This window comes from Cetorhinus maximus, chromosome 6 (genome assembly GCF_964194155.1).
Source record: "Cetorhinus maximus chromosome 6, sCetMax3.hap1.1, whole genome shotgun sequence".
NCBI lineage: Eukaryota > Metazoa > Chordata > Chondrichthyes > Lamniformes > Cetorhinidae > Cetorhinus > Cetorhinus maximus.
The window spans coordinates 135775977-135792288 of NC_135884.1; the positions used below are offsets into that span (position 1 = coordinate 135775977).

Genomic DNA, 16312 nt, shown 5'->3' on the forward strand with positions numbered 1-16312 from the left:
GTCTCCCATTGAAGACAGAGATGAGAGGAATTTTTTTCTCTTAGTGAGTCATGAATCTTTGGAATACTGTTCCCCAGAGAGTGGTGGAGGCAGGGTCAATGAGTATTTTTAAGGCAGAGGAGGTAAATTCTTGACTAACAGTGAGTAACTCACTTCCAGACGCCCCAAAACCTGTTTACCATCTACAAGGCGCAAGTCAGGAGTGTGATGGAATACTCTCCACTTGCCTGGATGAGTGCAGCTCCAACAACACTCAAGAAGCTTGACACCATCCAGGCCAATGCAGCCCGCTTGACTGGCACCCCACCGAAAAACATTCACTCCCTTCATCACTGATGCACAGTGGCAGCAGTGTGTACCATCTAAAAGATGCACTGCAAGAACTCACCAAGGCTCCTTAGATAGCACCTTCCAAACCCACGACTGCTACCATCGAGAAGGACAAGGACAACAGACACATGGGAATGCCACCACCTGAAAGCACCCCTCCAAACCACTCACCATCCTGATTTGGAAATATATCACCATTCCTTCACTGTTGGACAAAATCCTGGAACTCCCTTCCTAATATCACTGTGGATATACCTATACCACATGCACAGCAACAGTTCAAGAAGGCAGCGCATTACCACCTTCTCAAGGGCAATTAGGGATAGGCAATAAATGCTGGACTAGCCAGTGATGCTCACATCCCATGAATGAATAAAAAGAAATAATAAATTTGGAATCAACTTGGGTTAACTGAGACATTGCCTAAAATACATGGTTAATTTTATGGAAAATGCAGAGGTTTATAGCAGTCATTTTTTTCTTCAAATCTCTCAATTCCTAGGTGCTGCTACAAGCATTCGCAGTGAATTTGGACTGCACACCTGGATTCCAGGAGAAGAGCTACCAAGTCCTACAGTCCTCAGCTTATAAAAAGGACCAGTTCATTGTGAAAGGTAAGAACTTTCCTTGTTAGCTCGTAAGAGGACATACAGCCGGATACAATAAGGAAGGATATCTTCAATTTGATTTTTTGCTTGGTTTCATCATCTTTTTAAATTTCTTCTGCACATGTGATATAAGCTATTCCTTCTGATCTATGAGATGTTTTCTTCCAAATACAATACAGATCATTATCTCTATTTCAAGGAGTCTAGCAGGATTTGGTTTTCTAGCCTTGGATGATCTTATGGTATGCAGACTTCAAGCCACGTGGCCAAACCAATCTAATCTATCTTCGATTGTGGTAATAGTCTGGGTTGCACCCAATCCTGATTGCATCTCGCTTCTTCATAGTTATCCTGTATTGCTGTTTAATCCACAATATCTAGCATTGACATCGTTGGTTAAAGATAGGTAAAAGTTTTCCACTTTGGACACAATTGCCAATCCAGGCGCAAGTTGTGCTTAAGATTGCACTAGATTTCTGATCAATTTTATGGTTCAAGCTTCCTGTCAAACTTATCTGCATAATCACAAACATCCAATCATCCATGAACCAGCATTTTAAAATGTATTTTTTTTTTTTTGCATTGTTTGATACATTTAAAAGTAGTAACCTGGTGCAGCATTTTTTTGTCTCAGAGCAATACAATGAGCGAATACTGCATCAGGTGTCATTATTGGTTGACCAGTCATAACATGTTTTTACTATTCAATAGAGAAAAGAGAGCATCAGTTTTTAAATAAAAATTAATTACCTAGAAAAATTGAATATCGCTCAACATCCCATTTGCTGAAAGATGTTCAAGTAGAGACATGTATATACTAGTGGAGAAATATGGAAACACCAACCAAAGGAATAAGAATCCCAATAAATGTACACTTGTCTCTACTGAAATTGATTGTAGAATGTGGTTGGATTTTAAGATGTCTGCAGGATGTCAATGACATTGGCAAATTCTTCAACCGAGCCCAAAACTGAATTTTTCCTTCGGGAAAGTGGTGTTGGGATTGGTGGGGAGATGGAATGTCGTCAATACATACCAATCTTGTCTACTGCTTGATGTCTGCTTACAGAATAACCTTTACATGGATCACAGAGCAGGTGAATTACACTGTGTCTTAGAGTGTTATAGGTGAATCTGAGAGATGGAGGAGGCCACTGTACAAAAACTGTACAAGTAACATAAAATAACAACCAAACTAACATGGCACCCTCGAAATAACAACTACTTGGTGGTGGTGGGAAATGCTTGTAAAGAACTTGCACCTATTTTCTGTGCTCTCATTTGTGCTTGATATATATATATTTTCTTTTGAAGTAATACTTGTAAATTAATAAATCCAATTTCACCCCTGTAACACAAGAGGTTCAAAATCTTTTAATCTATAAACCTGAAATTTCCAAGAATAACATCTTGTTCATTGAAGAAAAAACATTACACCTTATAGTAAATTTCATTTGTGGATGAGGCTGTACAAAAAAAATAAAAGCTATTTCACAATCATAAAACAAGTGGAGCAGTGATTCAGAAAATAAATTACACAAGTACAATCAGCAAAAGCTCTTTTTATTTCTATAAGATAAGTAAAACTTATGAATAAACTTTATCCAAGATGAGCACATCTTGGTCTTAATAATTGAATGAAAACTGTGGTTTAGAATTTTCTGTGTAATTCCTACATTAATTAAAAAGGCAAGCTCACTGAACCATGTATTCAAGGCAACAGGAGATTTTTAATAATTCTCAATGCCTAAATCACATACTATGACCAAATGTTTTGAAACACGAATCAGCTTTTTATGATTGAAAATTATATCTCATGCTCCCACAATGCGATTTCAATTATTGGAAGAGCAGAAATAATTGTCCATACCCACAATTATTCAACAGCAAGGAATTTGTTTCAGTCTGCAATTTGCAATCTTCAGTGTTTTCCCAATTTCTTTCCTTTTCCCTCTACTCTGAAGGCCCAGACTTTCAATGAAGTCGGATTCCCAGGTGTGGGAAGCCTTCCAATACTTGATTCAAGTCGTGATTCTTCAACTGTCAGCCAGGAGAGTACCGGGGAGATGATGGTGTAGTAGTAATATTACTGTACTAGTAATCTCTGGTCCAGGCTAATGCTTTGGGGACTTGGGTTCGAATCCCACCATGGCAGCTGGTGAAATTTGAATTCAGTTAATAAATCTGGAATATAAAACTAGCCTCAGTAATGGTGACGATGAAACTATCATCGATTGTCGTAAAAACCCATCTGGTTCACTAATGCCGTTTGGGGAGGAAATCTGCCGTCCTTACCCGCTCTGGCCTACATTTGACTCCAAATCCACAGCGATGTGGTTGACTCTTAACTGCCGCTGAAATGGTCTAGCAAGCCACTCCGTTCAAGGGCAATTAGAGATGGGCAACATATGCTGGCCTTGTCAGCAACACCCACACCATGAAAAGAATAAAGAAAAAAAAGTAAGTGCCAGCAGACTATCTAAGAGATGGAATTATTGCAGAAGGGTGCAAAACTGTGATGTCTGTCCACATACACATGCACGTTCCCAGTAAGTTTTATTGAATAGTGATGATGTGAGAATTCTAGTTCCTTCATTCCCTTACCCCAGGGTACTGAGGCAAGTTTTAGCAACCTTACAGCTACTATCTTGAGTTTAGCTAACTCAGGATAAATGAAAATCAAACTTGAGACTTCCTAGTCTGTATGCCTTAGGATGACATTGAATGATGAATCTGCACAGGTTTATTATGGCATGCTTTCTTCACTTGTATGATGTCCAGCAACTTAACTGGCTCAATCACGAAAAACACAGTGACTATAAGAGAAGGGCAGATGCAGGGAATTCTGTGATGAGTCACTCATCTCGTCAACCCAAAGTCTTTCCATCATCCATAAGGCACGAGTCAGGAGTGTGATCCTGACCAGGGTGAGTGCAGCTCTAACAAGAAGCTCGACACCATCCAGGACAAAGCAGCCCTCTTGATTGGAACCCTGTCCACCATCTTAAATGTTCAATTCCTCCACCACCTGCACACCGTGGCTGCAATATGTACCAAGCTTTCTTGGCTGCTCCTCCCAAATCTGCAACCACTAATGTCTAACTGTCAAGTTCCTACATTCAATTTTTAAAAATGACAGGGAAACCTAGGTGAAGTGCCAAAGCCCATCAAGCATTGTCCACAGCAAGATTGAAAAGACCTTGAAAGAGGAAAAAACAAGTAGTTAACAGATAATGGCAATTTTGGATGTTTAATCAACTGCTTGATAGCTGAAGAAATTAAAGTGGTAGAAGGGAAAGTATCATTCAGTTCAAGACATTCCCTTTAAGTATGAGGCAAAGGAATGGATAAAATAAGACTGAAAAAAGCATATCTCCCAGTGTGATATTTGATGTTTTCATAAATTATTTAGAAGCTCCTTAAATTTCAAAACTGCTGAACATGATTTTTGTGATCCTTCAAAATTCTTGATAGGTTTCATTTTTATTTAATTATCAATAGTAGAGCTAGAGTTTATTCTATTGACTATATTACTTGAGTTTTTAAAAAATTCATTGATGGGGCCTGGCCAAGTAGTACAGAACTTGAGTATTGCTGAAAAAAGAGTCGTGTTGAAGCTTTTCATTTTGCTGATGAGTTCAAGGTGAAAATCTTCGACAGGTCACTTTTTTTTCAGCAACACTAAAGCCTAGTTGGACATGGGCTGCAGATGCATGGGAGCACCTGCAAGTTCCTCTCCAGGGGTCACACACCATTCTGACTTGGAAACATATCTGTTCCTTCATGGTCACTGGGTCAAGACCCTGGAACTTGCTTCTGAACAGCACTTTTGGTGTATCTACACCCCATGGACTGCAGCAGCTCAGGAGGGTGGTTCACCACCATCTCTCAAGGGCAGTTAGGGATGGGCAATAAATGTTGGCCTTACCAGTGGTGACCAGGGCCCATCAATGAATTTTTAAAAAAATCAAGTAATATAGTCCATAGAATAAACTCTAGCTCTACTATTGATAATTAAATAAAAATGAAACCTATCAAGAATTTTGAAGGATCACAAAAATCATGTTCAGCAGTTTTGAAATTTAAGGAGCTTCTAAATAATTTATGAAAAGATGAAATATCACACTGGGAGATATGCTTTTTTCAGTCTTATTTTATCCATTCCTTTGCCTCATACTTAAAGGGAATGTCTTGAACTGAATGATACTTTCCATTCTACCACTTTAATTTCTTCAGCTATCAAGCAGTTATTAAAAATCTAAAATTGCCATCATCTGTTAACTACTTGATTTGTCCTCTTTCAAGGTCTTTTCAATCTTGCTGTGGACAATGCTTGATGGGCTTTGACACTTCACCTAGGTTTCCCTGTCATTTTTAAAAATTGAATGTGGGAAGAAACCAACAAACTTGCTGGCATGTTTGACAAACTGACATCAAGAAGAGAACTCAGGATATGACAAACTTTAAATAAGATACAAAAAGAATTTGAGACATGACAGCACAGAAGGAGGTTATTCGGCCCATCGGATCTATGCTGGCTCTCTGTAGATCAACCCAGACAGTTCCACTCCCTTGCTCCTTCCCCATAGCTGCGCAAGTATATTTCCTTTAAGTATCCATCCAATTTCCCTTCAAGTTGTTGGTTGTTTCCGCTTCCTCAACCCTTTTAGGCAGCAAGATCCAGATCATTACCTCGATTGTCCCTCCGTCGGGGGCGAAGCTGAATTGTGGGCGCGCATAGGCGCGCCTCCAATCGGCACCCCCGATTGGGGGCGCGCCACCATTTTATGTGGGTGTGCCAATTAAGGCCCGCGCAGCATGACATCCGCACGGAAGCGCTATGCGCTCCCTGTGTGGGCGGGGGGAATCCCTAAATGGAGAGTGCGTTCTTTCGTGCATGCGCATGAAAGAGCGCACTCATCTCCCTGAGGCTAAGTGCTGCCTCAGGGAGATCAGCTGTTCTGTGAAAAATAATAAAAATAGAGGGAAAAAAAATTCCTGACATGTCCCCTCATGTGACACAGTCACATCAGTTGGGACAGATCCATAATTTTTACAAAAACTTTAATAAAATTTTTAAAAACCTACATGAAACCTCATCCCGCCCATGGATGAGGTTTTTAATGCTTTTGCTAATTCCGGCCAGGGCTCCTGGCCTGCCCGCCAACCTTAAGATTGGACGGGCAGGTCCATCAATTAGTTAACAGCAAAATACTGCAGATGCTGGAAATCTGAAACAAAAACAACTGGAAAAACTCAGAAGGCCTGACAGCATCTGTGGAGAGGAACACAGTTAACGTTTCGAGTCCGTATGACTCTTCATCAGAACTAAAGAAAAATAGAAATGAGATGAAATATAAGCTGTTAGAGGGGGGTGGGACAGGTAGAGCTGGATAGAGGGCCAGTGATAGGTGAAGGCAAAGAAGAGATTGCCAAAGATGTCATCGACAAAGGGGCGTTGACGGTGGTGATATTAGCTAAAGGATGTGCTAATGGTGACATTAAGGGTGGAAAGCAGGACAAGCAAGTGACAGATAGCCCTATGAGGAAGGGATCGAAATAGGCTAAAAGGTGGAGATAAAACACTGGATGGAAATAAATTTAAAAATAATAATAGAAAGAGGTGGGAAAAGAAAAATATATAAAAAAAAATATATAAAATATTAGAAAAAAGGGGGATCAGAAAGGGGGTGAGGATGGAGGATACATTTCATGATCTGAAGTTGTTGAACTCAATATTCAGTCCGGAAGGCTGTAAAGTGCCTAATCGGAGGATGAGGTGCTGTTCCTCCAGTTTGTGTTGAGCTTCACTGGAACATTGCAGCAGGCTAAGGACGGACATGTGGGCATGAGAGCAGGGTGGGGTGTTGAAATGGCAAACGACAGGGAGGTCAGGGTCATGCTTGCGAACAGTCTGAAGGTGTTCCGCAAAGCGGTCATAACGTTAACTCTGTCTTCCTCTCCACAGATGCTGTCAGACCTGCTGAGTTTTTCCAGCTATTTTTGCCATCAATTAGCTAAATGACTCTGTCAATGGCCTCAATTGGCCATTTACAGGTCAGCGGGTGCACAGCTGATTTTGCTGCGCCACCGCCTATCGGAAAATTTAAATGTCATCCCCCCCGCTCGCCAATGGGAAAATCCTGCCCATAATCTTGTACACCTCCAACAAATCTCCCCTCAATCTCCTTTGCTCCAAGAAGAACAGCCCTAGCTTCTCCAAACCAACATGGCAGCTAAATCCCTCATCCCTGGAACCATTGCAAGGAAAATCTGCACTGTCGCAAGGATCATCCCAACCTTCATAAAGTGTGGTGACGAGAACTGGATGCACTACTCTAGTTGTGGCCTAACCAGAGCTTTATACTGGTTGACCATAACTTGTACTCACTGCCTCAATTTATGAAGCCCAAGATCCCATATGCTTTGCTAACCAGCCTCTGAATATGTCCTATCAATTTCAAAGATTTATGCACATGTACCTCCCAGATCCCTCTGCCCCTGCACACTCTTTAGAATTGTGCTAATAAGTCTTTAAATGCCTCTCCCTATCCCTTTTACCAAAATGTATCACCTCACTTCTCTGTATCTCTTCCATTTGCCATTCTTCCGCCCATTCTGCTAGCCTATCTATGTCCTGTTGCAGTCGATTTGTAACATCCTCACTGCTTACCATTCCTCTAAGTTTGGTATCAGTTACAAATTTTGAAATTTTACTCTGTATATATAAAGCAGTGGTCTGAGCACTGACCCCAGAAACACCATTGTCTACCAACTTCCAGTCTGAAAAATAACCATTTGCCACAAATCACTTGTTTTCTGTCCTTGAGACAATTTTTATTATCCAAGCTGACAATGACCCCCCAATTCCATGAACTTCAATTTTGTTAATTAGCCTTTAACATGGTACTTTGTCAAAAACTTAAAATCCATATAGCCAACATTCATTGCATTCCCTTCGTAAACCTTCTCCCTTCATCAAAAAATTCAATTAGACTAGTCAAGCACAACCTGCCTTTTACAAATCCATGCTGGTTCTTCTTAATTAACTCAAACATCTTCAAGTGCCTGTTGATTTTTTTCCCCCTGCTCCTTGTTTCTACAGGTTTCTAAACAACTACCATTGTTGTTAAACTGACCAGCCTGTAGTTACATGTCTTTACACCTGATCAGATTCTTTTGTTTTCTTCTTCTCAACTCTAACCAAATGGGTTCTGCCTTTGTCTCCTCAAGGACACCCTGTCTTTCCAGTACTCCAATGTCTTCCCTAGCCAATACTGCCATACACCTCCCTTTTCTTCTTTCTATCTTCTCTGAACACCCTGGGCCGAATTTTTGTCTGGATGTGGAACCTTGTTTTGGTATGCGAATGGCCACATTTTGTTTTTTTTTTCGGATCCTACACCATTTTACACTTTGGCTTTTTCTGGGTCAGGAACGCCTAGTGTGCAAAACCCACACCTGCCCCGACCTGGGTATCTCATTTTAAATGGGAGCGCAAAAATCGGATTTCCTCCTGCACACCATTTTCATCAGGTGGTGCGGGGTTTTGGAAACCCATTAAAAGCACGTCAGGTTTGAGGGTTCGTGAAGAAAACGGAAAGGCTGCTGAGGAGTCCAGAACATTCTGAAAAGTAAGTGTAAAGTGTTTTCACACCTTCAAATACCACCGTTAGGTGTAGTATTAAAATGTAGGTGTGTTTTTGCTGCAGTGGTTCATCATAGTACCATCCTTTAAAGGTAAGCTGGCCTTTATGTTGACCAGCCTTGCATATTTGTTCACATGCATCATAATTCTTTTCCAATGGAGAAGGGCAGTAAGAAATGTTATAAAATGCCCTGTCAGCTTGTGCTGTCATCTTTTCCACTGTGATTTAAATGGATCTGGCTAATTTAAAAAAAAGTGGTTTTGACAGTTGAAAGAAAATCTAAACTTCAAAAATATAATCACCTGCTCCCTTACATTGATTGACAGGCACTTTGCTTTGAAATAGAAATGAATACATTCTTTCCTTCCCAGAGAGCAGCCTATGGCATTTTGAAGAAGTCGTCATAACAGGTTGTCCCTTTGATATGGTTTCTGGTTTGTTGACACAAACTAATAGGATTACAAGTATTGCAAGGTTTATATTTCATGTGACAGAATGTCACTGGAATAGCAATGCAGAGGCCCAGACTAATTCTCTGCAGGCACGGGTTCAAATCCCACCACGGCAGCTGGTGGAATTTAAATTCAATTAATAAAATCTGGAATTAAAAATTAGTCTCAGTAATGGTGACCATGAGACTATCATTAATTGTTGTAAAAACCCATCTGGTTCACTAATGTCCTCTAGGGAAGGAAATCTGCCATCCTTACCTGGTCTGGCCTACATTTGACTCCGGACACACAGCAATGTGGTTCACTCTTAACTGCCCTCAGCAAGCCACTCAGTTCAAGGGCAATTAGGGATGGGCAACAAATGTTGACCTTGCCAGCGACACCAATATCCCATGAAAGAATAAAAAAATGTTTTCAGTTTCGATGATATGGAGGTTTTTATTCGACAGTAAGAGGTTTTTTTGCCCCAAGGAGTATTTTCTATTGATATTGCATGCAACCTGAGGACTGTGTATTGTACATACTGGGCCAGTGGCTATGGAGGATACATAGCATAGAGGTGGCATGGGTAATCTGAGGGGGCGTGGGCTGGCATGGGGTGTGTTGGGTGGGGGGGTGGGGAGGTGAAAGAAGTGAGTGGTGAGGTTTAGGGGGGCCTTTAAACACTGTTGGGAGCTGGGGTACTGTTTGGAGAATGAAGGCCTTCTAACTGACCCATTTCTGCACCCACACTTTCCACGCACTCCAGCGCAGCTTGAAAACCGCGCTACAATCCTGACCCTGGTGTGAAAAGACAAAAACAGTGTGTGAAGTCACACATGAGCCGGCTGTGCGGTTTATGCGGCATGAAAGTGTGCAGTTCGGGAGCTCGGAGGATGATTCGACCCTTTGTATCCTTGAACAGTAAACACCAGACCGGCAACATAGAAACACCTACTCAGAATGTACAAAGGCCTGTGTTTCTACAGTTTTAGCATAATTTCTAATTTAAAAAATGTGTCCCAATAAATTCAATCTGAAGAGCACACTGGAATTTTAATACCCAATAAAGTTGAAGAAGAATGGGAACATTGCACACCCACTTCCCATAAACTGTGATATAAATTATCATTGTGACACCTAGCTACAATAAAATGTGTTCAATTTGCACAGGAATTAGACACTGGCTTAAATTAATTAAATAAATTAAGTGATTTTTAAATCAGCTAAAATTTATGCAATGAAATGAGCTGATTTTTAACCTGTAGATGTTCTAAGCGAAGTTAATTTGGGAAATTTTTGAACTTGCTTCCTAGTTAATTTGAGTCTGTAGCTCAAAAATGTACTTCAGCTTAACCAGTTATGATATTAAAAACACCATTTAGATGTTTCATTAACTCACTTTGTCTATTCAAAGCCACAAATGTTTCAATACCTCATAATAGACTTGTCACCACATAATAGACTTGTTAGCAAAATAAAAGCCCATGGGATTAAAAGGACACCAGCAACATCAATACAAAATTGGCTAAGGGACAAAAAGCAGAAAGTGATAATTGTGTTTTTCAGAATGGAGGAAGGTATGCACTGGTGTCACCCAAAGATTGATATTAGGGCTACTGCTCTTTTATGCAAATTAATGACGTGCATTTGAGTATGCAGTGTATAATTTCGTAGTTTTCAGATATGAAACTTGGAAATGTGGTAAACTATGAGGCGTGAAGTACTTGGCTTCAGGGACAACCTGGATAGATTGGTGAAATGGGTAGAAATGTAGCAGAGAAGTGGGAAGTGGTACATGTAAGATTGAGAATAGGCAATATGAACTAAATGGTACAATATTAAAGGGGATACAAGAGCAGAGAGAGCTAGAAATGTACCTATAAGCAGGTAAGCCAAACGGTGTATTTATTTTTCCCAAAGGTTACTGATAATATGAGCACTATGAAAAGATTTATATTATCAGAAAGATAAAGTTCCAAAGACATATCGGAACAATGGAATTTGCATTAAAAAGGGAGAAACATGTATAAGGAAGATGAGGCTATGTGTCAGAGAAGAAGGCATTCTAAGAGCTAACAAGTGTGAAAAGCCGCCAGCCTCTGTGCATCAAGTTGCTGTCTACACGTACCCAAGCTGAGAAAACTTGCTTTGAATTCTCCTATCCAGAGTATTGTGTTGCTTTGCCTGGGTCTGTTTAAATCCATTTGTTTTTACTGTTGCCTTAATGGAGGTGTAACTGGGAGCCAGATTAATTAGGGGTTTAGGAGTTATTATAGTAGCAATTTGTAGACCTAGGTATGTGCTTGAAGTCTTTTCTTTCGTTAATAAATGTTTAATTTTGTTTTCCAAAAACCTCTGAAGTTATGGTAGTCTTATTACTTCTGAATTCAGGGCACATATCTCAAAATAAAATACAAATTGCAAAACAGTTGTGACTGCGTGCTCAAATTTCCCTCATGGATTTGATCTGCCTGGCACACATCATCTGCCTCGTCATAATAGAGATAATATGATCGACTTCCACATTAAGGTTGAGAGTGATGTACTTAATCTCAAATAGAAGTACTGAATTTAAGTAAAGCCAATTGCATTGATATAAGGGCTGAGTTGCTGAGGGTTTTTCCAGGAAGTGGCTGTGGACCTGAGGGGCATCTTGCAGTCAGCAGTTCATAACCCCGTCAGCCAGGGCAGGGAATGATATCTATCTTGAGATAGATGGGCCAGCGAGTGTTGGGCTTTCCTGCCATTGATGAATTCCCTCAGGTCGAAGGGTCATCGATTGTGTCCATGTAGCCATCAAGACACCGACACACCAGCCAGCCAGGTTCCTGAACAGAAAAGGCTTCAACTGACTGACTGTCCAGCTGGTCTGTGATTACGGGAAGCACATCGTGCAGGTCCTTCATCCTGCGAGAGCCTCTGATGACACATCTCTTCAGACCAACACCCAGTGTCCATGGGGGAGGGGGGGAGTCAAGGGTTATCACCTGAGCAGGGGACCTGTGATGCCTGTATGGATGCAGAGAGGCACTATAATCAGAGCCATCAGAATTGAACTTGCATTCGTTCAATGTTCGATCATTGGCATCTTTTGGCATCTTGAATATGTGATTCCGTTACCTTGACTGGTTGGGTGGTGCCCTGCAGTAAAAGCGAACCAGGATATCTTGTATTGTGGTTGCTTGCTGCGCACTGCACATGTCTGGAGCTGAAGAGGACCTGGAATGCCACTCTTCCTTTGAGGAGGATGAAGAAGAAGAAGGCGATGAGGGCGCTGCTGAGGAGCCCAGGTCCAGGTATTGTATGAAGGCTGCTGATGCTGTTCCAAGACTCTGTGATTGGCAGACATAAGAGTTTAATATATTAGATATCTATATAGTAAAAACCTTGTGTATAATATTCAACTTCCTGGCAACGTAATATCTACTCCAATAACATTTTTCTATCACACTTATAAAGCAGGTTATCCTCCAACTCAACACAAACCATTCCATAACACTGACAATAACCAGATGTTTTCAAATCTATCAAAACACTCTTCAGCAGAAATTTCTACAGCTAGTTATTCTCCATCACCTTTTTGAACTACATTCCTCGATTGATGTCCCACTGGACTGGCATGAGATTGAACAGTATATATTCCCCCGATTTTTTTTTTGATGTACTAGATTGTTTGAGCTAAAATAACAAGACTTTTGATGCTGGCGTTGAGACACAAGGAGTACAGAGGGCCTTTTTCCTTGCATCTGACATAGTATTTTTGACTTGGGTGCAATTTACAATGACAAATGGGTGTAAAATGAGGAAATGTGTTCTCTCAGCAGGAGAAAATGACAAAGAAAACAATTAAACTGGACTAAATAGATAATGTCAGTGCAACACATGAGAATAAAGGAAGACTATGGCCATGAAATTAGATTATGTCCAAATTGAGGAGCGATCCCAAAACAGAGGAAGCTACATGGGCCTAAAGAGGCAGGCTGAGGACCACTACAAGTTGGTCCGCTGGTCTCAGTAGGAATATAGCAATAATATATGGGCGCAAGTCATTGCCCTAGAGGCAGCTTCTGATCCTGGAAAGGCTGGTGGGTGGTCGTGTGGTGACATGACATTGGCAACTGGGACACTGGCTGAGGGATAGGGGCATTAAATCAGAAGTGGGGCAAGTAGTGGTTGACAGCATGTCTTCTGCTCCCTACATATTTTTAAATCTTGTGCTTTTAGTGGTGGCATCCAGCTCACTTCACTGGTTTGGACACATTTAGACCTGGCAATCCAGAACTCAGCAGACCTGATACCTACAGTGTTCAGGGTAAATTAATTTCTGGTTTGTGTACCAAAACAGGCATTGTGCCACTTATTGACATTGTGATGGGTCCCAGTGCCTGTTTTAGGTGGCAGCCAGAACTCCTGCGACAGCACCTGAACCAATGTGGCATCAGACATGTTTCCAACAGCATTGAGGCATGGAAGTTGGCCTCTAGATTGCATTCTTTGCACCTGTTTACACCGGGAAAATTGGCATAACAAGGCCCAATTCCACCCTCACATCCTGTAAATAGATATCACAAATGTTATTTTAGAATCAACCCCTCAGATCTGTTTCCTAGAACAATATGTTGTGGATCCAACCAGGCATCAGGCTATTTTGGATCTGGTAATGTGTAATGAGGCAGTTTTAATATATGATTTCAGAGTATAAGATCTCCTAGGAAATAGTGACCATAACATGGTGGAATTTAGCATTCAGTTTGATAGTGAGAAACTTGGTTCAGAAACAAATGTGCTAGACTTAAATAAGGGTAAATGAGGGCAGAGTTGGCTGGAGTGGACTGGGATAGGAGTTTAGCAGAAAAGATGGCTGATGAACAATGACAGACGTTTAACAAAATAGTTCATGGCTCGCAATAAAGATATACCCCAGTGAGGAAGAAGCATTGTGGGAATGGGATAAACCAACTATGGTTAACCAAGGGTAGTATCAAAGTGAAAGAAAAAACATACAATGTGGCAAAGATTAGTGGTAAGTCAGAGGATTAGGAAAGTTTTAAAGACCAACAGAAGATGACCAAAAAAAATAAAGAGGGAGAAAATAAACTTTGAGGGTAAACTAGAAGTAATATAAAAATGGACAGTAAGAGATTCTTTAAATATATAAAAAGGAAGCGAGAGGCCAAAATCAATATAGGCCCCTTAAAGAATGAGTTGGGAAAATAATAATGGGGAACCAGGAAATGGCAGTGGAGTTGAATAAATACTTGCATCGGTCTTCACGGTAGAAGACACTAGTAAGATACCTAAAAAATGAAATAATCATGGGGCAAAAGGCGGCGGGGGTGGGGTGGGGGGGTGGGGGTGGTGGAGGGTGGGGGGGCAGGGGAGAAATAAATACAATAACTATCATTAGAGAAAAAGTATTAGGGAAAGTAATGGGGCTAAAGGCCAATAAGTCACCTGGACCTGATGGGTTGCATCCTAGGATATTAAAAGAAATAGCTGTGGAGATAGTGGATGTGCTGGTAGTAATCTTCCAATTATCCTTAGATTCTGGAAAGGTCCCAGAGAAAAAGCTTCCCTTATTCAAAAAGGGAGGGAGACAAAAAATAGGTAACTATAGGCCAGTTAGCTTAACATCTGTCATTGGGAAAATGTTAGAGTCTATTTCAAAGGATGTAATAGCAGAGCATTTAGAAATGCATAATATAGTCAAGCAGAGTCAGCATGGCTTCATGAAGGGGAAATCATGCTGACAAATTTATTAGAATTCTTTGAGGAGGTAACAAGCAGGATAGACAAAGGGGAACCAGTAGAGTTAATATGTTTGGATTTCCAAAAGGCATTTGATAAGCTACATAAGGCTACTTGATAAGATTAGAGCCCATGGTGTTGGGAGTAGTATATTAGCATGGATAGAGGACTGGCTAACGAATAGAAGACAGGGAGTTGGGATACGGGGGCATTTTCAGGATGCCAAGTTTGGGGATGACACAAAAATAGGTGGGAAAGCAGGTGGTGAGGATGACACAAAGAGTCTACAGAGGGATATAGACAGGTTAAGTGAGTGGGCAAAAACGTGGCAGATGGAATATATTGTGGATAAATGTGAGGTTATGCACATTGGCAGGAAGAATAGAGGAGCTGAATATTATTTAAATGGAGAAAGACTGAAGTAAGCTGCGCCATAGAGGGATTTGGGGGTCCTCGTGCATTAATCACAAAAATTTGGCATACAAGTTCAGGTAACAGGTAAGGCAAATGGAATGTTAGCCTTTATTTCAAATGGAATGGAGTATAAAAATAAGGAAGCTTTGCTAAAACTATGCAAGGCGCTAGTCAGACCACACCTAGAATACTGTGAACAGTTTTGGTCCCCTTATCTAAGGCAAGATATATTGGCATTGGAGGCAGTCCAGAGAAGGTTCACTAGGTTGATCCTAGGGATGGAGAGAGAGTTTCTTATGAGGAGAGGTTGAGTAGGTTGGGCCTGTACTTATTGGAGTTTATAAGAATGAGAGGCGACCTTATTTAAACATATCATATTTTTAGGGGGCTTGACAGGCTAGATGCTGACAGGTTGTTTCCCCTTGTGGGAGAGTCTAGGACCAGAGTAAGGGGTCGCCCATTTAAGACAGAGATGAGGAGGAATTTCTACCCTCAGAGGGTAGTGAATCTGTGGAATTCTTTACCACAGAGGGCTGTAGAGGCTGGGTTGTTAAGTATATTCGAGGCTGAGATAGACAGATTTTTAATCAGTAAGGGAATCAGGGGTTATGGGGAAAAGGCAGGAAAGTAGAGTTGAGGATTATCTGATCAGCCATGATCTCATTGAATGGCAGAGCAGAGTTGATGGGCTAAATGGCCTACTACTGCTCCTACATCTTATGGTGTTATGGATTTGATGGAATCCAACAAAGAATAAAAAAAAGTATTTCCCAAGTAATCCGTGACTTTCAACGACGAGTGGATTTATAGCCCACCCTTCCACTGCATCCCTAACCAACTGAACTCAATATAAAAGCAGCTATAACGGACCTATTCAATGTTGCTTTATCCGATTCACTAATCTTGGGAACCATTATGGAGCATAAAAGAAAAACTCATTGGAATAATATCTTTGGGACATGCAGAAGAAACATTTCAGTTCTGAGCTATTTACTTGCTCACTGATCAATCAGCGTAATAAGCTCACTAGTTGATAATAGGTAAGCTATAGTCGTTCCAGAAAGTCTTTGGCTAGTTATCAGGCTCTTGAAGGTTCCTTCACTTCCTGGGACCAAACCAAAGTGTCACA

The 16312-nt window shown here is 40.9% G+C and overlaps 1 protein-coding gene across 1 annotated transcript in view; it reads left to right on the top strand.

Moving 5' to 3' along the window:
- Positions 1–16312, top strand: part of cdh13 (cadherin 13, H-cadherin (heart)) — a 1028759-nt gene that overhangs the window by 171244 nt on the left and 841203 nt on the right. Inside the window, exon 2 of the mRNA XM_078544562.1 lies at positions 833–944. Coding sequence (XP_078400688.1) covers positions 833–944 — 112 coding nt within the window. The remainder of the gene's footprint in view (positions 1–832; positions 945–16312) is intronic.